Source organism: Camelina sativa, chromosome 12 (assembly GCF_000633955.1).
Source record: "Camelina sativa cultivar DH55 chromosome 12, Cs, whole genome shotgun sequence".
NCBI lineage: Eukaryota > Viridiplantae > Streptophyta > Magnoliopsida > Brassicales > Brassicaceae > Camelina > Camelina sativa.
In genome coordinates, this window is record NC_025696.1 from 26,102,082 (window position 1) to 26,125,226 (window position 23,145).

General features: G+C 35.0%; 3 protein-coding genes and 1 pseudogene across 3 annotated transcripts; 1 reads left to right on the forward strand and 3 right to left on the reverse strand.

The window, feature by feature from the left end:
- LOC104732645 lies at positions 2,171-3,377 on the reverse strand. Its single transcript, XM_010452212.2, has one exon. The coding sequence runs from the start codon at positions 3,064-3,066 to the stop codon at positions 2,383-2,385; it is 684 nt and encodes a 227-aa protein (XP_010450514.1). The 5' UTR covers positions 3,067-3,377; the 3' UTR covers positions 2,171-2,382.
- Positions 10,591-15,118, forward strand: LOC104733866 (annotated as a pseudogene).
- On the reverse strand, positions 15,125-17,235 carry LOC104732646 (putative pentatricopeptide repeat-containing protein At5g37570). The gene has a single exon (XM_010452213.2). The coding sequence runs from the start codon at positions 17,056-17,058 to the stop codon at positions 15,406-15,408; it is 1,653 nt and encodes a 550-aa protein (XP_010450515.1). The 5' UTR covers positions 17,059-17,235; the 3' UTR covers positions 15,125-15,405.
- LOC104732647 (kinesin light chain-like) lies at positions 17,533-22,818 on the reverse strand. The gene is made up of 18 exons (XM_010452214.2): positions 22,592-22,818; positions 22,304-22,402; positions 22,048-22,199; positions 21,853-21,957; positions 21,413-21,513; positions 20,886-20,964; positions 20,404-20,415; positions 20,245-20,310; positions 19,945-20,013; positions 19,788-19,844; positions 19,494-19,571; positions 19,038-19,135; positions 18,908-18,953; positions 18,695-18,822; positions 18,467-18,578; positions 18,313-18,375; positions 18,063-18,122; positions 17,533-17,870 (listed from the first exon to the last, which is right to left on the reverse strand). Exons 1-18 carry the CDS (start codon positions 22,704-22,706, stop codon positions 17,676-17,678), a joined length of 1,635 nt encoding a protein of 544 aa, XP_010450516.1. The 5' UTR covers positions 22,707-22,818; the 3' UTR covers positions 17,533-17,675.

Genomic DNA, 23,145 nt, shown 5'->3' on the forward strand with positions numbered 1-23,145 from the left:
GAAATACCTTTTTTGGCATATCCATTTTCAAAAATGTCCATTATTTTATACATTTTCATTTTTGCCCTTTTTTACACAATTACACCATGTTAAATTAATTTTTAGAATTTTTTTTTAGGTTTGGGTTCTCAATTTACATTTAGGGTATAGTTTTTAAGGGATAGAGTTTAGTATTTGGGGTTTAGGATTTATAATTTTGTCATTTTATATATTGAAAAGGGGTATTTTTGAAAATAGACATCATGAAATGGTATTTTTGAAAAGTGACATAGAAAAAGGGGTATTTTTGAAAATCCCCCTTTTTGAAGATAATATTTCTTTGCTATATCTATTTGCGATTTTACGTGGGATTTCAGTTAAAATTTATATCAGTAAGAATCATTAAATATGAATATAATTTGAAGATTAAAAGATAAATATATATAAGTGCCGTACTTATTTTACTAATCTATATATAACATATATTGTCTACTTTCGCAATAATATTGTCGACAATCTTGTGACCTTTTATCTTTAAAAGAATTCATTCCATATTCATATCTCATGAAAACATAATTTTAAAAGTTCTAACATCAATGTCGATCGTTGACCTAATTATAGAGACCATTTCAACATATCGATATCCTACATTAAATGCGAATATACAAAGTTTCAGGAACAATTTTAATGTTATGTCGCTACAATGAGGTTGTCCAAATGCATCATCTGCCATAATAGAATTTCTGACTAAGTCAAGAATGCTTAAATGATGAAATGTTTAAACCCTACAATGAATATCTATTCACTAATCCAAGTTACATATTTTTCTAAAATCTCATATGTTATTTGCAGATGTTAATTTTGTGATGCAACCCCAGCTTCGTCTTCTAAAAAAAACATAGTGTACTTTAAATATGTTATTTTTGCCAATGTTTTGGGTTAAAAGCATTTGATAATATATATATATATATGTTATATTTGTTATATATGTTTTATATCATGTTATAAAATTGTATACAATTACATAACTTGTTTTTTTACTCCACCATGCATTAAATTCTTACGTACATTCTAAAACTCATTAACCCATTCTAAATTTTGGAATATAATCATTTTTGGTTATAATTTTAATAATAACATTATTACTAAAACAAATTTATAGTTTTATTTTTAATATTTTAAAATTTTCATTTATTTTACTTAATTCATTTTTAGATAATTATTAATTTTATTATTTACTAAAATATTATATTATTATTTAAACTATTTTAAATTTAATTAATTTTAGTTAATTCATCTTTATTTATTTTTTACTATTATTAATTATAAATAATAAATATGCAATGAATGAATATTAAAAATAATATTTTTTATACAAAAAAAAAAATGATTAGGTGGAAGCTGATGTGGAGGAAGGAGAAGTGAGCAAAGTTAACTTTATATATATAGATTTTTTTGTCAATCAACCGATTCAGAGGGAACAGGCTATCCTTTGTTCCAAAAATATACGACACTCTGTAAACATTATAAATTTGTTTCAATTCCAAAAAGTGTTGGCTCGTCACTCTCCGCTTAAAATTGCATTTAAACTTAGTTTTTGGTCTAGACTTTTTGATAAGAAGATAAAAGATGAACAATTTACTTCTTATCAAAAAGTATTTCACATCTTCACTTTCTTTCCCTTGTTAGAGTTGTTATTGTCGGAGACTAATGGTTTGTGGAAATCTATTCTAATATATTTTTACAAGACGAGGTTGGATATGTGTTTAACGGATATATGCACTTGAGTTGTTTGTTGAGGCAAATAAATTTACTTTCAACATTTTATAACCTCTAAATCTTTAAAAAAAAAAAAAAAGAGCCAACCAATTAACCTCTAAATCATTATTTTCTGAAATTTCTTATGTCAATTATTTTCCTCATAATTGAGCCAACCAATTAAGGAGTAAACATAATGTATGGTTAGAAATAGAAATTTGGGCCTAAAACCAACTAAAGGCCCACTGGGTTTCCTAATCTTTATTTTGGTTACTTTGTGTATGTAGGATTGGAGGTCAATCCATTCTATATTCCTTATTTTGTATTCTCTTCTTTGAACAAAGACTTCTCTTCTATGTCTCATATATATATTTTTCTTTTAATCGATTATTTTGTAGAAATTAAGCAGAGGATGAGATTCCAACGAAAAAGAAAAAAAAGAAAAGAAATTAAATTGAACAATATTTCAAAAGATTATAAGTATTGCATAACTACAATTCCACATTTCGTTAGAATGAGCAATAAATTTTTAAAAAGATACACAAACTTGTTAAAATCCTTAAATGTTATAGAAAAAGAAGTCCCTTTAGCATTAATAATGTCCAAACACATAGTTTAGCTCCTCAATAACTAGAGACTATGGAGTTAGCTACCGATGGTTCGCGTATTGACACTCGTCCTCCGTACAACCTTTTCTGTTCTTGGGACAGCCCGATAAGCACTAAGATCCACATCATTACTTCTGCCACAAACCGTCCTCGGAGCCATCAGATTCATTCCTTTCCACAAATTTCGAATGCTCACTTTATTTACCAACCCATTCTCCTTCTTACTATCATATTCAAACTTCTTCTCCAATATAACATGATCATGCCGGAGTCCATTACCCCGATTGGCAGGTAAAGAACCCTCATCGATCCTTTTAGAGATACTCTTAATCTCATAAGGGTCAAGAAGACTAGAGAACTTGGTTTCTTGATCTCCACGCGATAAATGATTAGTGTGTGGTTTAGAAACCCTTTTCTCGGAGAGGATCTTGTTCTTGTTGGCCTCGAGCTTGTACCGTGAAGGTCGAGGTGTTCTTTTGGCTTTTGTAGTGAGATCAAACTCTCTCATCATCGGTTTGCCTTCGTGTCTTTGGTACCAAGCCCACGCAGCAGCTTTCACCGTCGCCAGCTCATCATCTCCTCCTCCTCCTCCTCCACCTCCCCCTCCGGTGAAGAGTGTATGTGACCATCTCTTCTTTCTTCTGTTGCTAATGGTTCTGATGATGTTTTTCTTCTCGGACATAATTGGTGTTGAAATGTAGTAGTTGGCGAACGGAAGCATAGCTCATTGGTTATATTTTCTTTTTGGGTTTGTGGAATTTGGATGGGACACGTTAATAGGGGTTGAAGGGAACGGCTAAGAAAAAAACAACATGAATTATTCATATATAAATAATAAATACGCGTATGTGAAAATGATTGATAAAAATGAGAAAAGAGTAGTATAGTATAGTAGTTGTTGCTTTTGGGTCCATTAGTGGATACACAATTATTCCGTAGGTAAAGTGTTTGTAATTTTCTAGTTGGACTCACATTCTCCATTTCCTATATTCCTTTTTGTATTGGCATTTATTTTTGTTTCCCAAAGAAATTATTAATATATATGTACGTACCTACTACCTTGTTGTGTTGAAGAGGAATTAAAATCGAAAATTTTGATTCGAACAAGACAAAGATTGATATCACAATCAAAACACGTTTAGTAGTCATCCGACATACTCCCTCGAGAATCTTGAGAAAATTTGGAAAGCTGCATTGGAAGAAAAGCATTGTTGTATGAAACATGCGAGGCTTTGGAACAAGAAAGAGAATCTGAAAAATCCGATTCCAAAACTGAATCAAAACCAAACCGAACATCAGTTACTAGCCTTTTTCAACCGATCAATTTTTTAAAAAACTTTTCTATTTTAAAATTTTGAAAATTCTGAATGCTTTTGTTTCTCTTTAGTTGTTTGTTATATTCTGAAAAGAAACTACGGAAGTGATTGGTAAGGAATTTAAATTTAGATTTTTACTACACAAAATTGTTGTAAAAAATTAACTTTATTAATGGTTTTTGACTGAAAGCTTGGATAAAACCAAAATATGAAATAGAAACTTTATTGAATATTTTTGCTTAAAGATTACAATGACATGAGAGAGGTTTATATAGGATGATACAACAGATGGAACCTAGGACACACGTCATTACACACGTTCTCGCTGGGGAACAAGGAGTATCAGATCTGTTATAAATAAGGATTTGTTGAGCTTTAAATCTTGTGCGTTGATGAGATGGTAGCACACAGTTTGAGTGAGAAGACTCTTTGTTACCGTTGCAGAGCAGAGGTGTGGTGATACTTGTGAGCTTTGTAGTGTGGTTGTGGTCCAAATTGCTTGAAGCTTTGAGAAATCCAAATGCAGAAAGAAGACTCTTTGTTTGAACTGTGGTGTCTTGGTTAATACACCCCCTCAAACTTGGAGTAAGAGGTAAGACAACTCCAAGTTTGTAGCATAGATCATAGAACAGCTCCTGAGCAAGACTCTTTGTGAAGACGTCAGTCAGTTGATAGTCATCAAGAACATGTTTGACTACCAACTCACCTAAAACCACTCTTTCTCTGACAAAATGAAAATCCACATTATATCAAAAGACTTGGAGCGATTGTGCATTGCAGAATTTGCAGTCAGATAAACTGTAAAAAGATTATCACAATATAACTCTGGCGTTGCAGCTTGAGACACACTAGTTTCTCGAAGAAGTAAAGAAATTCACTTTAGTTCATAAGCAGCAATAGATAGAGTTATGTATTCTGTTTCCCTAGAGGATCTTGATACAATAGGATGGCATTTAACATACCAACTTTTGATGTTTGAACCAAGAAAAATACAGAAACTGCAACCAGACCTCCTCGTTTCTTTGCAATTAGCTCAGTCGGCAATAACTATCACTATATGCTCGAAGTGTAGAATCAGTATTGGAGTAAATGTTGAGCCCCATATTAATTGTACTTTTTAGATAGCATAGGACTCTCTTAAGTTGATAAAAATCAGTCATGGAATGTGAATGCATCTTCTGACATACAAGATTCACAGCAAATCTAATGTATGGTCTTGTCAATGTGAGATACTACAGTTTGACGGCCAAACTTCAAAAATAAGTTGGATCAGAAAAGGAAATTTGTTTTCCATGGACCTTGTCTAGTTGTAGAAGTAGAGGAGTTGGCATAGGTGCACAATCTACCATTCCTGCTGCGACCAATAGATCAACTGCATACTTTTCCTGATTAAGAAACAACCCCTCTGAATGAGAATGAGCATGTATCCCAAGAAGTATTGAAGACCACCCAAATCCTTCATCCAAAACTCCTTGTTGTGATTGTCAAACAACTTTTGAACAAGCTCGGTATTGTTACATGTCAGAAGCATATCATCAACATATAGTAAAAGAACCATCTTATCATCACCTTTATGATATGTGAACAAGGAAGCATCAACATAGTTGCAAGTGAAACCATAGTCAATGAGAAAAGTGCTGAACTTATCAAACCAAGCTCTAGGAGCCTGTTTTAAACCATAGATTTCCATGTTGAGTTTGCAAATGTAGTCTGACTTGTCTTTATCTTCAAAGTCTGGAGGTTGATGCATGTAAACTGTTTCTTTCAAGTCTCCATGTAGAAAGACATTTTTAACATCAAGTTGCTTTTATAGCCTATTTTTGAACTGTTGTGTGTTTAACATAGAGCGTACTGTAGTTGTGCGTATTACTGGACTATAAGTCTCCATGTAGTCAACACCTTCTTCTTGTTCATAGCCCTTTGCTACCAACCACGCTTTTAGTCTATCAAGAGATCCATCAGCTTTCAATTTTGTCTTCAACACCCATTTGCAGTCAAGAGGATCTAGACATTCTTCTGGTGGAGCCAAATCCCACGTATGAGTCTCATGAAAGGATCCTACCTCATCTCCAATGGCATTAGTCAAACCCGGATCTTTGAGAGCTGTTTTCACAATTTTTGGTTTTGGATAACTGTTCTTGATTGTAAATAAAGCATATTTAGGATTTGGCATGACAACACCCGCTTTTGCTTTTGTAACCATAGGATGAACTGGATTCGTGTTTGAACTGCTTGGTTCAAGGTCTACAGACGTAGAAACAACAGTTGCTGGTTCAGCAGTTGCAGGCTCTTCGACCATGAATTCGTTGAAACTGTCGGAATGAGATGAAGAAAACTTGGTGAAACAATGTGAGTACTTGTATGTGATGGAGAAGAAAAGTTGTTGCCTATAGGAATCGAATCTAAGTCCGTCGTACACTCAGTACTTATTTCTCCAACACATTACAAGGCTCATGATTCTCCAAACAAACATTAACTGTAGGTCGACAATCAAATACTTCTGGAGCTTTCGGAGCAAAGCTTACCTGCCAGGCTCAAAGCAGAGGTGTATCAACATAAGATAACTTCTGTTTATAAACATCTGCAAAAGGAAACTTAGACTCAACAAACAAGACATGTCTGTCGATGAAGACCTTCCCTGTAGGTGGATGGTAACACCGATAACCTTTATATTTTTATTTTAGCCAATGAAAGCACATAGAAGAGGCTTAGGATCAAACTTATTACGTGAATAGGGTCTTAGATAAGGATAGCATGCACAACCGAAAACACGAAGATAAGTGTACAGTGGAGGTTTGCCCATAAGCATCTTATTATGACTCTTGTGATCAAACAAGACAGAAGAAGGAAGAAGATTCCCAAGAAAATTTGATGTAAAGAATGTTGCCTTGAAACAACATTGACAGTCCAAGTTATGTAATGTGCTTGTGCTTCCTCTCTACAATTTTGTTTGCTACGGAGTTGTAACATCCGCGAACCAAGTTTTGTGGTTTTGGTGTGGGTGTCGATCGACACCCTTGGTGTATTGATCGACACCATGATTTTCGGTTTGGTCGGGTTTGTTTTAATTGCTGTTTGGTTTGGGTTGGTTCAATTGGAATCCCTAAATCGCATTTATAAGTGTTAAGCGACGAATTAAGGGTTTTTGGGAGTTTCATTTGTCGCCGTTGAGTGAGAAAAAGGGAGAAAAGGAGAGAAAACGTTTCTGTGAGTTTCTGGGCTTCTTCTTGGTGTTTTGGAGAGATCTGTGTCTGTAGAAGGGATAGTTGTAGCTGGGAACGAAGGAGAAGCTCCTGGAGGTGTTGATTCCATCGATTTCTCAACCCAATCTTTCTGTTTTGAGGTGAGTGCTTGACCATGGTTGATCTAAGCATGAGATCTCTTTTGTTTGGGTATTTCTTTGTTGTTTGTGGTGTTTGCTTGCTTGGGTTCGTTGTTTTCGTGTTTACCAGAGATTCCCGAGGTATTTGGGTGAGTTTGAGACGGTTTTGAGGTGGATTGAAACAGAAGTTTGACGTTCGGGTTCGCGCAGATCGTGTCTGCAGAAGAGGCATCGATCAACACTCTAGGAGCATCGGTCGACACCAGTTGGTGGAGCATCGGTCGACACTCTAGTGGCATCGGTCGACACCATTTGGTGGAGCATCGGTCGACACTCTCTTGTAGCATCGGTCGACACCAGTCTCAACCGAGACTTGTTTTCCTGGTTTGATGTATTGCTTGTGTTTTGTTTGCTTGCTTAAACATGAGAGTCTCATATGCTTGTGTGTATAACCTAGTAGATGGGAGCATGGCCTCACTAAGTATTTATGATAATACTTATGCATCTCAATTGTTGTTTGTGGTGTGCAGGTAAAAGGCAAAGTGTGATCGTGGAATCATGGCGATGAGGAGGAGGATGATCTAGGGTCTCATTTGTGTGTTATTGGATTTATTGGTTATGTTGTTGGAACCTTGGTTAGTATTATGTTAGGTTGCTGGATTGAATGGTTAGAAATGTTATTGTGTTGGTTTTGTATTATTGTTATGTTCCGCTGTGCATGTTATTGGATGTCGGTTTATCATTGGTTGGTTTTGTGTGTGTGGGTTGGTTTGTTTAATTAAGTAGTATGTGATGCTTAATTATATATTGTATTTAATTATTGAAAAAAAAAAGTTGGGTTGTTTCAGGAGTGTAAGGACAAAAATTCAATTGTTGAATACCACTGTTACTTAAGTGAGCAATGAACTGGTTACTCATGAATTCACCCTCTCCATCACACTGAAACATAGCTATCCTCTGTTGAGATTGGTTTTCAACCATCTTTTAAAATTGCAAAGACACAGAATAGAAGTCTGACTTGAGATGCAAAGGATAGAAGTAGAACCAAGTAAATCTCCAATAATTATCAATGAAGATTACATAGTATCGAAATTCTTGTGTATAATGACTGGAGACAGTCCCCATAAGTTGCAGTGGATACATTCTAGTGGACTACTTGAAACAAAAACAGAGGAAGCAAAAGGGAAGTTTGCAAAACTTTCCCATTTGACAAGCATCACATAACGAAGAACTCAACTTATTTATAACGATGGCCTTATTCCTTGAAAGCTACTGGAGAATATCTTGATGAGGATGACCTAGCCTCATGTGCCACAACTCATCACTTGTAGCTTGTTGCCTTGAATAGTAACACACCATGAACTGCAGATTATCCAACAGATACAAATCATTATGTATGCGTCCTTTGGTGAAGAGCTGTTTTGTCCATTTGTCCTTAACAATTACACCATCAGAATCAAACTCAATAGAACAAGGATAATCAGAGGTGAGTTTAGAAACAGATAACATCGACTTTGTAATACTAGGACAGACTAAAACATCATATAAAGGTAAGTTACCATGAAGACTTGGCAAACTGAGGATCCAATGTGAGTGATCGGCAAGAAAGCTCCATTAATGACAACAACAGGGTCCTCTCCATCGTATATTTGAACTGTGTGAAACTGAGTAGTGGAGTTTGTAATATGCGATGTTGCAGCAGAGTCAGAAAATCATTCCTGGCCAGGATGAGTGTTTGGACTAGAGACATGCATTTAAGTAAAGGTCTGGTTTAAGTCTTCACTCTGGTACGCATGATCAAAACGTTTGTACTATTTGACATCAGAGTGCCCATACTTGTTACAGATCTCACAGGTAGGACAAGTGTCTGAATTTGAATTAGAGCTAGTGGAGATTTGTTGACGGAAACCTCTACCTCTGGTTGAGTAATTGCCACGACCTCGAGAATCACTTGACCGACCATGCCCACAACCACGGTTTGAGAAATTTGTATCAGTGGCGAAAGCCAGATGAGGAGAAACCGACGATGCAACATACTTCTGAATCTTATCATCAAAATTTGTCAGCTTGAGCACAACATCATCATAAGGCAAAGGAAAAGTATCCATTTGACTCTCGATAATAGTGACAATAGACTCATATTCTTGACCTAGCCCATGTAAAACACCAAAGAGTGCAGCTAATCACAGATTTGCTTAACCATGGTAAGATACTCAACCAAAATTTTCCCTTCCTTTTCTAGAGTGTATAAACCACGTTGAAGATCACTTTTCCTAGAAGCAAAGATGTGATTATACTTCTTAGCCAGAGAAAACCATACCTCAATAGAAGTGTGAAGACCGTACACATATCTAAGAGCTTCTTCAGTGAAAGAACCAATCAGCCAACCCATAATCATTTGATCATTGTGAACCCAAGAGAGAAAATCTGGATCCGAACCTTCTTTTTGAACATCACCATTTCTGACAGTTCTTGTAGCAGGAGGACACAAAACACTGCCAATAACATGACTGAGTAGCCTCTGATTGTTGGGCCAAGTTTCAAACTGGATCTTCTACAATAGATAGTTTGTGGAGAAATTTTTTAAGTAACACAATGAGAAAAAAAAAGAGCAGAACAATCAGAGTTATCAGCCATTGGCAACTGTGCTATGATACCATGAAAGTTTAGATAAAACCAAAATACGAAGAGAAACTTTATTGAATATTTCTACTTAAAGATTACAGTGACATGAGAGAGGTCTATATAGGATGATAATAAAGATGAAACCTATGTCACACATCATTACACACACCTTATCGCTGGAGAGCAAAGAGTATATATTTTGTTATAGACAGGGATTTGTTGAGGTATAAGTCTCATACGTTGATGAGCTGGTAGCGTACGGTTTGACTGAGAAGACACTTTATTACCGTTGCAAAGTAGAGGCGTGGTGACACTTGTGGGCTTTGTAGTGTGACTGCGGCCCAAATTGCTTGATGCCTTGAGAGATCCGAAAGCAGAAGGAAGACCCTCTGTTTGAACTGTTGGGTCTTGGTTAATAGTAACTTGATATTTGTAATGTCTTATTTTGTTGGATATAGAAATAAATGACGACATAAACAAAAAAAAAAGAAAAAAAAAGAAGTTAGATACTTCAACTTTTAAGATTTTGAAAAATAGAAGGTCATAAAAGTCAGATCTGATTAAAAAAATGTCAAAAGTATACATTTATGAATAATAAATAAAGTCGTCACATTTTAACTTTGAGAACCAATCAAACTTTGGATGATTTTTTTTTTTAAAGACTATTGCACTAGTCAATGAGACTTTATTATTTTGACAACTTGTTTAATATGCTTAAAGCCCTTTCTAGTCCCATATATATAGAGTCAAACTTTCCTGAGAAAATTTGGGGACTATACAATCATGAGAAAACATGATTTAACCTTGATTTAAAAAAAGTCAGATAGATTATACGATGAACGAAGATATCTTAAACCTTAATGGTGATGGAGGTTCTAAGGTTCTCCGATCCACCTTTACGACAACAAAATTTGAGGATAATACAATTTACAGATTGTATTTTAAAGGTTTTGTGAGTGATAAAATAGTGATGAATAAAGAAATGAGTGTAAAAGTTGGAATTGGGATCGCAATATGTGACGAGGCAGATAACTTGTTGTATGGAATAAATAAATCATTTTTTGGCGATATGATTAATCGCGAAGAAGTGGAGATTATTGCACTGATTATTGGATTAAATGAAGCAATTCGTTTGGGTTAGCAATATTGTAATTTGTTACAATAATTATGAAATTTACCAAATTGTAAGTTTTTCTTTACTCTATTAATTAATTATTTAGTTAGTTTCTTTACCCTATAACACACATAAATTTTTAATACGGGTAACCGTTTTCTCTCCGTTCTCTCTCCAAAAGCACCTCTTCAGAAACCGTCGTTTTCTTCACCTTACCGGCCGGCGCTGGCTTCTCTGGCGTCGGTCGGTTCTTTTCATTACCTTTTCTTCTTTGCATAGTTTCAATTTCCAATAATACTTGCCAATGATTTCCAAAACTGTTTGGTTGATTTGCATGATCCGATTAATTTTCCTTCTCTTCCTTTGTGAGAGTTTCATTCCGACCATATTCCGGCCAGATCATCAGAGTAGTGGCGGCACCTTTCCCCTGAATTTCGTTGCAGGCGGTTTCCTTTGGTTCACGATTGAAATCGTTCCTCGCCACCTTCGTCGAACAGTTAACTCCGACGCAACTTTCATCAAATCGAGGAACGACTTTCAATCCCAGATATGGGATCCAGGCGGATCAAATTTTGGGACAGAAGATAGCGAGATGAATTTCGGATTCAAATGCATCACTAGCAGTCGACTGCTTTTCTTCCCGACGAGTAAGACCTTGTTTCTCCCATTATTGAAGAAGTTAACACAATTTAGTGATGGTGATATCATCTCCCTCCTCTGGTCGGAAACTTCCACTTCATCGTCTACTTATTGGAGTACTGGAGTAATTGGTTTCAAAATTAAGATAATTACTCTTTATGATGATAATGGGGGTGAATGCTTTTACGGGCCGGAAACCATCCCTTTGTCGAGAAAAGTCCAACGTTTTATTTATCAGGTTTATCTCTGTTACATCGTTGGCGTGAATGCGACATACGACTCGAAGACTTTTTACCAATGTTTTTTTATGATGAAAATATTTTCAAATTTATTCTGGTGGCATCAGAGAGATACATGGATAAGGGGACTACACATATTTTCAAAGGAATTCAAAAGAATCTTGTTGATTATGAACCGACAGTGTTCTGATTGGCGAATGCGGCATGCTCTATTAATCTTCAGAAGACAGATATCATATTCATTTCAAGCAATAATCCATTTTTTTCTTTTAACTAAAGTTATGCCAAGAGCATTTTGGAGTCTCAGCTATATGCTGTTAGCCAATACAAATTATGTGAAAGAGGGACATAACAGTTTTCATCTGTTCGCCTATAAGTCTAAAAATAGCATGGTTACCTTCCACTCTTTCATCGAAATTGTTATAATTTCCTATATTTACGTAAAAGATTGTTTTGAATTGATGATGTATCTTGTAAACACTTTCTGAAATCAATATATTTTGAATTGCCGAAAAAAAAAGTTAGTTTTATTACAAAAATCCACTCTTTCATCGAAATTGTTATAATTTCCTATATTTACGTAAAAGATTGTTTTGAATTGATGATGTATCTTGTAAACACTTTCTGAAATCAATATATTTTGAATTGCCGAAAAAAAAAGTTAGTTTTATTACAAAAATCCACTCTTTCATCGAAATTGTTATAATTTCCTATATTTACGTAAAAGATTGTTTTGAATTGATGATGTATCTTGTAAACACTTTCTGAAATCAATATATTTTGAATTGCCGAAAAAAAAAAGTTAGTTTTATTACAAAAAGAAAAAAAAAGTGGTGCTACTTTGACTTAGATAAAGAAAATGTTTTATCATGCAAATGAATTTTATCGTACTTGAAATCTCATTAGATGTTTATGAAAATACTAGATTAGGAACCGTCCGATGTACGGGTTTAAAATTTTGTAAATAAAATAAAATTTAATAAAATATATTAAAATATACTCTACAATATTTATAAATTTTCTTTTTGCTATAGTACACTGATTTATATCCATATACAAATCTTTTATGTATGTTACCATTAAAAGTGTATTTTTTATACCTAGGTATATTGTATGCTACAAATATATTATTTACCACCACCTAGAAAATGTCTATATGAATAAATTAAGCTAATTATTATACATCTCTTTACTTTAATTTTGCATAGTTTTTTTAATCACTAAAATTGTTGGTTCAAAAAATATTTCGAATAAAAAATAAATAAATTACATCATAATAGTATATGACCAACCATGTAGAGAACCTCGGTTCTGCCCTCCTCCCTTATGGAAAGAATCTTGCGTCCAAACTCCTCAACCATAGAGAGAACCTTGGCTCCGTCTTTCTCCCTTGGGGAGATAACTTCATTGGACATAGTTAAGAAAAACTAGAAAATTATAAGCACGGTAATATATAAATCTCAAATAATTCAAAGATGAAAATATAAAGTAAATAAGACAATCTAAAACTATTACAAGAAATTTTAAAATACAGTACTAGAAAAAGAAGATGCATATATTAATCTTTCATTTTTTGGGTCAACATATTAATTTTACATATTCTAACCTGAAAAAGGAGAAAGTAGAAGTATATTTTAGTTAAAAAAAAATAAGAAAATTTGTCTTCCAATAAAAAAGTTTCACCAATAGAACAAAGTTGAAAACAATATTTTTCAATAAATTATTTAAATATGAGACGATCTATGTCTATATAGAAGTGAGTACTTACAAAATTTAGAATTAATAATTAACTGTATATTTTTCTTAATCCCTTTTTCTATTTTTTTTGTTGAATTAATAACTTAAAATTAAAAATAAGTAAATAATATTATAATTTTGAATTTATTAAATATATATAGATATATATATTTATTTATAATCTCCTTATAATTTTTTTTTTAAAACTTGGTTTTTTTTTATAAATTCTGTAATTTTTGATAATTATGTTTTTACATTATTAATATTTCTAAAACAAAATATTTTATTTATGTTGTAACCGAAATTCCTCCTATTAAATATTAACTTTTACACATGTCAAAATCTGAAATTGTAACTTGACACATGTCAAAATATTGTTAATGGCTAACTTTTAAAACCCAACTTTATATAATAAGATACCAATTTTTCTTCACTATTTCTTTTTGTTGTCATTATTTTTATTGTTAGTAATTGCATTTGGAAATTGGAATAGCTCTCTCGCTTTAGATGTTTAATTAACTAATAGATGGGTTGTCTCTGAATTTTTTACTGCAGATAAATGGTAGAGTCAGAGAGATGCCTAACCAGAAGATTGTCCATCTTGTGGACCAAGTCCAACGCCTTAGAGAAAAAATGACTTGTACTGAACTTGTTTTGGCTACCCCAAATGGTTTTAAGTTTGCCTTTAGTCTTGCAATGGATGCAATGGTTACTCAAAGCAGTAGTAGCAGCGTTGATGTGAAGGCAGCACCACAAAAAGAAGTTTGTACCATTTGTTTTGAAGAAACCGATGCTGAGGGCATGTTCTTTAATGACAAATGCCTTCACCACCATTGCTTTTCGTGCGTGAAACAGTATGTGGAAGTGAGGCTGTTTAGTGGAACATTTCCCATATGCCTTGAGTATGGATGCAAGTCTGAGCTCACTCTCGATAGTTGTAGCAAGGTTTTGACACCAATGCTGGTTGAGATGTGGAAACAGAAGATGGAAGAGGGCTTAATCCCTGGTGCAGAGAAAATCTATTGCCCATATCCAACCTGCTCAGTGTTGATGTCCAAAACACAGCTTTCCAGTGAAACCGGCCAGTCGTCCAATGCCCGGTTATGTATCAAATGCTATGGACTCTTCTGCATTGAATGCAGAGTACCATGGCATTCTGACTTGTCCTGTGATGAGTACAAGAACCTTAACCGTGAACTTAATGACATGAAGCTTGTGTCTTTGGCAATCGAAAATATGTGGCGTCAATGTGACAACTGTGGGCACTTGATTGGACGTGATGAGGGTTGCAGCCGCATGACTTGCATGTAATTATTGAACCTGATTAAGTTACTTTTTATATATATGAATCTATTTCACTACCCTTTGTGCGTACATTGTGTAGATGTGGACATGTGTTTTGTTACAAATGTGGGATCGAATGGAGCCAACAAGAATGTCCTTCAGGTTGCTTGCTTTTTGAAGAGGATGATGATGATGATAATGATGATAATTCTGATTCTGATTTAGATGATGATGATTTTGATTCTGATTTTGATGATGATGGATGATTCTGATGGTGGCGACAATAACCATGATGATGGCACAACATTTAGCTCTGAAGTGGGTCTAGATTGGTACAAGTACAGACTTTTGTGGATCAACAAATCCAAATTATGATGTCCAGAAAAGATTGAAATATGTCAAATGAGCAGCAAGATAAGAGCAAATGAACTAAGCAACCCTTTGATGGTTTTTTGTTTTTATTTTTGTAATGTCTTTTAAATTTTTATAGAATTTGAAGGTAATTTACATATAATTTGATCTTTATAAAGCCAGTTTATAACATAGTAATCATTGTATATCATAACCACAAAAGATATTTACATCCTACCACATGAACACAATATTCAGTTTTACTCCTTCCATTTTCATTTGAAATGGGCGGTTAAGCCAGAGAAATAACACAATGGTAAAACTGCTATCCAAGCAATGATGTTTCACGCTGGTTCTGTTTTGGTGTTTTTGCCTGAGCGTCTTGTTAGGTTAAAGCAAAGTCTTCCATCGACAGGGTTAGATGACGGAGTGCTTATCGACGTATCCAACTTCGGCCACATATCTTGTTAATCCCACTCTCCTTCATTTTGTCCCTAAGATGAGCGACATCTGCCCACCGGTCTAAAGCTGCATATATATTTGACAGAAGCACGTAATTACCGCCACTTTTTGGTTCAAGCTGAAAGAGTTGTCTTGCAACTACCTCTGCTATCTTAGTATTCCCATGTAGACTACAACCACCCAGAAGCGAACCCCAAGCACTAGCATGAGGTTCAAAGGGCATGGACTTGATAAGCTCATAAGCCTCTTTAAGCTTTCCTGTCCGGCTAAGAAGATTCACAATGCAGGAATAATGATCAGGAGAGGCCACAATAGAATAATCCTTTTGCATCAACTCAAAATACCTTAATCCCTCCTCAACAAGCCTGGCTTGGCCACAAACTTTCAATATTACAGTAAAGGCAACATTATCAGGAACAATACCTTCATCAACCATTTTCTCAAACAGTCGAACAGCTTCATATCCACACCCGTGAATAGCCATTCCTTCCATCATTGAACAGTACGAAACAAGATCCCGCTGAGGCATCTCTTCAAACAACTTGGCTGCTCTGTCCATGTGACCACACTTGGCATTCATGTCTATCAAAGCAGGTATAACGTAATGACTAGAAAACTTTTTCATGCTCTGGTGGAGATATGTATCAACCTGTTCACACAATTCAAAGCAACCCATCTGAGAACAAGCTGACATCAAACCCACCATTATAAACTCATCAGGTTTGACATTCTTAGCACACATTTGGTCAAACACCTTAAAGGCCTCACTCGGCTGACCGTTCTGTGCATAACCCGATATCAAAGCTGACCATGCCCTAACATCAACATCACTCGCTTTCTCAAACAAAGCCCGAGCAGAAACCATATCACCACCTTTAGCATATCCATCAATCATACAAGTATACGAAATAATGTCTCTCTTAGGCATTTCATCAAACAGTTTCCTAGCATTAACCAAATCTCCGGATTTAACCAAACCATCAACCAAAGCATTCCAAGATCCAAGATTACGCTCAGGCATAAGATCAAACATCCTCTTGGCTCCCTCTAACTCCCCAGATTTCATATAAGCTACAATGAAAGCTGTCCAAGAAACCGCATTCCTCTCAGGCATTTCGACAAACACCTTACGTGCACTACACAAATCCTTACATTTACCATAAAAATCAACAAAACTTGTAGCCACAACAACATCTTTATCAAACCCAATCCTCAGAACCAACCCATGAACCGTTGAACCAACACGAACCTGCCCATTGTAAGAACAAACCTTCATAACCAATGGAAACGTATACTTATCAGGTCGAGCAAAACCTGTTCTCATCATACGCATAAGAAGCGAAACAGTCTCGAAGAAGAGAAACTTATCCGAGTAGCCTTCAACGAAGTGGTTCCAGAGATAAGAACAAGGATGAGAAACACGGTTAAAAACAGAGGAAGAGTAAGAGAGAGATGAAGAAGACGATGAGATCAAGATCGAGATGAGATTCTGGTCTTGTTCAAGACCTTTACGGATGATTCGGGCATGAATTTGATTAAGATGAATCTCAGATTTGCAGAGCTTCAAGAGGGTTCCGAGTGAAGGCAAAGAAGAAGAGAGAGATGATGATGATCTCTTGATCATTCGTCTCGTATGTATCACGCGTGTGTATAAATGTATCTTCTTGTCATAACAAAAATAATATTTATGGGTTCTTCTGAAGTTACCGCAGATTCAGACAAGAATCGCTCATTGCAGAACTAGTTCAGTTGAAAGATAATGTAAAGATGAATTCTTGAGGAAGAGGGTTTAGGCCTTTAGGGTTTAACCAATCAGCCGCTTGAGGTTTTATGGAAACAAAAATTAATTATAAATTCGATTTTAAATCCATTTCTCGGTTTGAAATTATTGGTTTACGAGGTTTAAGAAATGTAGAAAACAAAATACAGTACTACCACCATTTGGATTGGTTTAATTTCGATTTTTTATGTATATGAAAACAAAAAATTCGAATTTATATTTGTTCTCAATAAAACAACGTATTATATATTTTAGAAACTAAAATCCAAATATTTTGGAGGATATTTCGTAGTTTTTAACTTTTATAGAAAAATAGAATAAAAAAATTTGTAGTTTGTTTTTTTTTCTTTTTCCAAAAGGAACTCATGATTAATATATGCGACAATTGGATCTCTGTATGATCCTTTATTCGTTTGGAGATTCTAAGAATGAATAAAGAAAACACTTTCCTTAACAAGCTTTTAGACTTTCTTCTGCGAAGCAAGATCGATTTCGATACGCCTAACTTCTCCCTTCAGCTCTGGTAAAGAAATAGGACTATCCTTTGAGTTGAGCGTCGTCTCTTTGTTGCCTAATAAAGCTGAGAGATGCTTAAGACACGAAAGGTATTCAGATTTTACTTCAGGAGAGTCTTGCAGCTGAGTTCCTCTACCAAACTACACAAAGCAAGAATCAGTGTTCCAACGTTTTCTTTGCACGATGTATCAAAATCCTTTTTGGTCAGGGACTGATCTTTGGGACAGAGAAAGGAAAAGAAGTAGATACTAGATGCTAATGAGAGCTTCGATATATAAGTAGTCTTTAGCTTTTTAGTTAGTTAAGCAAGGAGAAGCAATCTATTTCTTTACCTCTTTGTAAGCTGAAACACATTGGAGAAGGGTTTCTTCGGCTGCATGCGGATTTGTTTCCTGCAATGTCATGAAACAACAGGTTTACACAGGCTTGTTCTATAGTCTAAGGAATCAATACGAAGTCAATTCAGTGTTCATCATCAAGTCAAGTACACAGAACCTAATGAGAAATCAGCAGAAAAACTTGTGTTTGAATCTATAATAATTTACATTTGACTGCATTGAACTCTCGCATTGCAGTACTAACCTTCGCCTCCTGGATCTCATTTTTGCTCGTCTCTAAAGCTGCAAGACTCTCAAAAGATTGCAGCTGCAAAGAAATAGAAAACGTCCCAAACGCGTTGTTTTTAAGAAAATCAAACATAATTATATGGACAAGTGTTGCTTCAAGCCAGACCCACCAATATAACTAAAGCTGCATGTTCATAATTCCTAAGAGTCGCGCTTGCTTTTTCGTGTTTCTGCGCTTTGCTCTTTTGATTTTTCAGCTTAAGCAGAACGTCTTTTGCTATCCTGGTTTACACCACACACAATTTTTTAGTTACATTCTCGTACATGAGATTGAAAAATTAAATATCAGTTTAAGCCAAGGAAAGAGAGCTAGTACATAAATATATATAGATACCAACCTAGTTGAGTTTTCAAGATAATTCTTCGCTTTTTCTAGTTTGGATAGAGCTTCACTGTTATTAGTTCTTCCCAACTGACTAGCCTGAAGCATAAATGTCTTCGCGATATGCAGCAAGTTCCCACCAATCTATCATCAGCGACAGAGAGGAGAGAAGCTGAATACTCACTCCATTTCCAATATAAATATAATTTTTCTAAAAAGAGGAGTGAACCTGGATATGTCCTTCTGGAAGTAATTTCTTTTGGGCGTTGAGACACCTGACAGGAAAATCGTCATAGAGCTTTAGTTTGAGGATCCTCGTATTTTAATCTGACAACCCAATCAAGATTTTGTGTGCTCACTTTTCAAAAAGTTCTAGAGCTTCTCCCAGCTGCCCAGATAATCGTAAAGTGAGCGCTAATGCTTCAGCTGCAGTTATAGCCTCCATTGAGTTCAATCCCTGTCAAAGATTTTAGCAATTAAGTAAGAACTATAAACTAGAATCTTAAAAGTACAGGTAAAAATGGTGCAAGTTCCATCCCTGTGATTAATAGATTGCCACTAGCTCCATCTATGTAAGTGATTTCCTCAACTTACGATTTATGTATAATCAAGTAGTTCAAAAGAAAAAACTAAGCTTTTTTAAGTAAAATAATCTTTCCCGTTCTACCATGCAAATATCAGGAAGTTAGAACAGTTCCTTCAGTTCTACAATAGAAAGTTGGAATTTACTAGGAAGGATGCATCAAAACAGACTGTAACATATTAAATTATTGAACGATACAGCTTAAGGAAAGTTAAGTAAGAAAACACCACACCTTTGATAATTCCATCATGTGCAAAAATTTCCTTTGAAGGTTTTCAGCCTCAACCAGACGATTGGATCGTATATATATCTGAAACAACAGATGAGAATGTAAAATAACAGAAATTTCAAAATCACTTAATGGAACGACACAGATGTTGAGAATTGTGAGTTATATAAGCCAACAAATTTCTACGGTTTTCATCCGGAGTGGTTCTGGTTTACTTCATGCTCTTCTCAAAATCAATGCATTGTAAAAGTAGAAGGATACATCCAAATAACAAGGAAACTTTAAGGCAAAAAAAACCTGAGAAAGATATCTCAGTCTCCTGATATATGTCATGGACTCTCCTTGACCACCTTCCTAACATTATAAAAACCAAAAATACAATAAGGAAGCATCCAATTGACAAAATAAAACGTCAATGGCACATATATCAGTTATCATTAAGATATCGACATGCCTCAAGTATTTTAAGAGAATCCAGAATAAGTGCTTCCGCATCTGTATCTTTTCCTTGCAGGTGTAATACCTGTCGAATATCAAATCATATGTTAGAAGGAAGTTTAAAATGATAGGTCCAAATCAGACTTCATGACAGCAGGGATCACATGTCTGAATAGGCAAGAGGCAATTTTAAAGTTCAGGGTGACAATATGTGGCTAATATGCAAGAATCTCAAGAAAAGAAGTGTACAGTTCATTACAAGTTTAAAGAGCTCATGAAGATTAATAAAAGCAAGAAAAGTGAAGCATGAGAGTACCGTTCCAAGATGATACATTGTCTCTGCAAAGTCAGTATGATTATGTCCCAGGACTCGGCCTTTCATCTAGACGGGAATCACAACAAAGGATAAGAGGAAAAATACATACTAACACAAGTGTGAATTGAAAATAAAGAAGATTAATAACCATAACCATACCTTTAAAGCACGCTGCACAGGGAACCATCAGCAAAAAAAGTTAAAGAATAAATTGTTAGCATCACAGAATGTATTTATCATTTGAATGTGGTGGCAGTATATGATCTTAATATATCAAGTATAATATTAATATAGGCAAACAACAGGAAATAACAAGCAGACAAGTAGATATACTATGGATGTCGTAATCATGGTCAATTTAGGATCAGTTTCTCAGAAAAAGAGGTAAAACACGATGTTAAAAAATTTAATTTGGACCAACTATCTGATTAAAGCATCTAGACTTCAATATGTAACATAGCGAGCAACATTCATGACTCCCGTCCATCTTCATTGTCTCATGTAAGAAAGAACAGAAAACACACCTCACAATATCCAATACCAACACTGAAGTCACCCAGATAGCCAAGAAAAGTACTCGTCCTGACCAATCCATATTTGATGCCTATAGCCTAGTTTTGCAAAAAATTAATTGTGATTACCTCATAGCACGCACGAGCTTCCTCAAGTTTTCGCTGGACAAGATAGAGTTGTCCAAGGTTGTGGAGAGTAGCACCAACACTGCATTGTTAACAATATGGTTGTATGAAAGAAGGGTACAAAAACAGTAAGGGAGTCAAACCTGTCACCAAAATGTATGTATAACATGTAACACAGTTCCTGATGTTTCTAGGTGTTGCATGACATTCAATCTAGCCAGTGGGGGTCATAAAGATCACTAAGAAGGCCAAACGTAAAGAGCCTTAAAGAATTACGAATCTATAAATTGTCTTATCAGGAAGAGGCCTTCAGGGGAAAGTAAGCACTCTAACAGAGTAACAGGGGTATATAACTAAATATAGTAAAATGTACCAGAAAAATCAGCCAGCTCAACCAAAATATATATGTTTCAGAACAAATAGTATTAGTCAGGTAGCATCAAAACTCAAAAGTAAAGACTTTACAATATGTGTGGTGAAGTTCAAACCAATGGAACTTAATTAATGAAGAAAAGATGTTGATGTCTCACCGCACATCTTCAGGACCATAAAAATCCTCCAAGATACTAACAGCTTCCAGGTATAAGGGCTCTGCTTTGTCAAATTCTTTCTTGACTCTATATAACTCTGCCTTACATAGAGGAAGGAAAAGATAGAGCAATTAGTTTTAAAATACAAGAAATAACAAGTGTTAGCAGAGAACCATAAGAACGAAAATTTTCAAAAGAGATAACTCTCCCAAATATGAATTCAACTTTTCAGAAAGAGACTGATCATGAAACCGTTGTGCTAAGATGTATATATATATATATTGCTCAGCCAGAAACAGTATTTTTAGAGAACCATACTCGGGATACTGATACAGTGTTCATGCATATCATATGAAATGAACAAGCGCAACAAGCACTATGATCTAAGGAACTAAACATAGAAACTTATAAGAGCTAAATAAAGCCTCACAGAGACTAACCAGATTGTTACATGCAGATGCAACATGTGGATCTCTCTCTCCAAAACCTTCTTTAGCTTCTTGTATTGCCGAACCGAAAAGCCTCTCTGCTGGCTCCAGTTTCCCCTACAAAATAGAGAAAAATTATCTAACAAGACAAAAAAAAACCTTGTTTAAAGAAAAATGTAGATTCAGCTTCATTCTTCAAATATCAACCTGAAAGAAATGCTCTCTTCCACTATCAGTAAAGACCCTCCACTTAGATGTGTGTATATTAGACACAACCGAACCATCCTCAATTTTTTCTAGCCCACTATTGACACTCTCATCCTCTGCCAATACGGAGTTCCCACCGAACCCAAGGATTGCTGGAAAAAGGAAGGACGCAAAAATCAAAATCAAATACAATACAATAGTGAGATATTAGAATCATAACGTCACAGAAGTATCAATATTAAGCATACAAACACACCAGCTTGTCCTGAGAAGATAATCCAAAGCCGAGGATCCAAGAGATGTAAATTCGTCTTATGGCCTCCGTAATCATTCTGATACGAAATCCTTGGTTTCCCTGAAATTAACACACTCAATTCTTAAGACTCCTCTTAGATCCAGTTTGAAAATTCCTATTGTCGAAAAAAAGCCATCATATCTAAAGCAGTTCAACTTCACGAGCTAAAGAGTAGGAAAGTTTCAGGATTTGTCATAATTTGATATGATAAACGAAGGAACAGATTCGAGAAATGATCCAAAAAGTTACCGGAGAGTGAAGAATTTGCAAAACTGGTGCAGATCGGACTCCGCGAGGAAGAGAAAGAAAGTGAAGTGCGATGAGTTCCTCTGCGAAGAGTCGAAAAAATTCGAAGCAGAGACATTTTTGTTCAGACGCGAAAAAATCCTTAAACCCTCTTGGAGTTTTGTGAAGTTGCGCATCAGGTGTTCGACGAAATTACATGTAACAAAATTTGCATTGTTGGTCTAGGATAGTGAGTCGCTTTGGTTTGGCTCTTCAATGATATAAATTAACATGAACCGGAATAGCTAAAATGAATTAACTTTTTTTTAGTTTCAATTTGAGCTTTTTAGTTTTAATACTGTAATCAAGATTCTAAAAGTCTATTGTATTTTTTTATTCAAACTACCAAAGGAAAATGAAATTCTTATATTTTAAAACATAATCAATTTAATTTTCGTATTTGATTAAAAATCCAAATCCAAATTAGAACTTAAACCAGGCAAACCGGATTATTCTTCATTCTTTATGCAAACCCAAAATCCAAAAAAAAAACATAACGAATGAATGATGATGATAAA

Bases quoted from the DNA above. Each gene is read 5' to 3' on its own strand.
- LOC104732645 (XM_010452212.2), bottom strand. From the start codon at position 3,066: ATGCTTCCGTTCGCCAACTACTACATTTCAACACCAATTATGTCCGAG.
- LOC104732647 (XM_010452214.2), bottom strand. From the start codon at position 22,706: ATGTCTCTGCTTCGAATTTTTTCGACTCTTCGCAGAGGAACTCATCGC. The intron at 21,958-22,047 runs GTTGATATTTGA...TCTATTTTGTAG, and splicing joins GAAGAGAGCATTTCTTTCAG to GGGAAACTGGAGCCAGCAGA. The intron at 18,823-18,907 runs GTTCACTCCTCT...CGCTGATGATAG, and splicing joins TTCCAGAAGGACATATCCAG to ATTGGTGGGAACTTGCTGCA.
- LOC104732646 (XM_010452213.2), bottom strand. From the start codon at position 17,058: ATGATCAAGAGATCATCATCATCTCTCTCTTCTTCTTTGCCTTCACTC.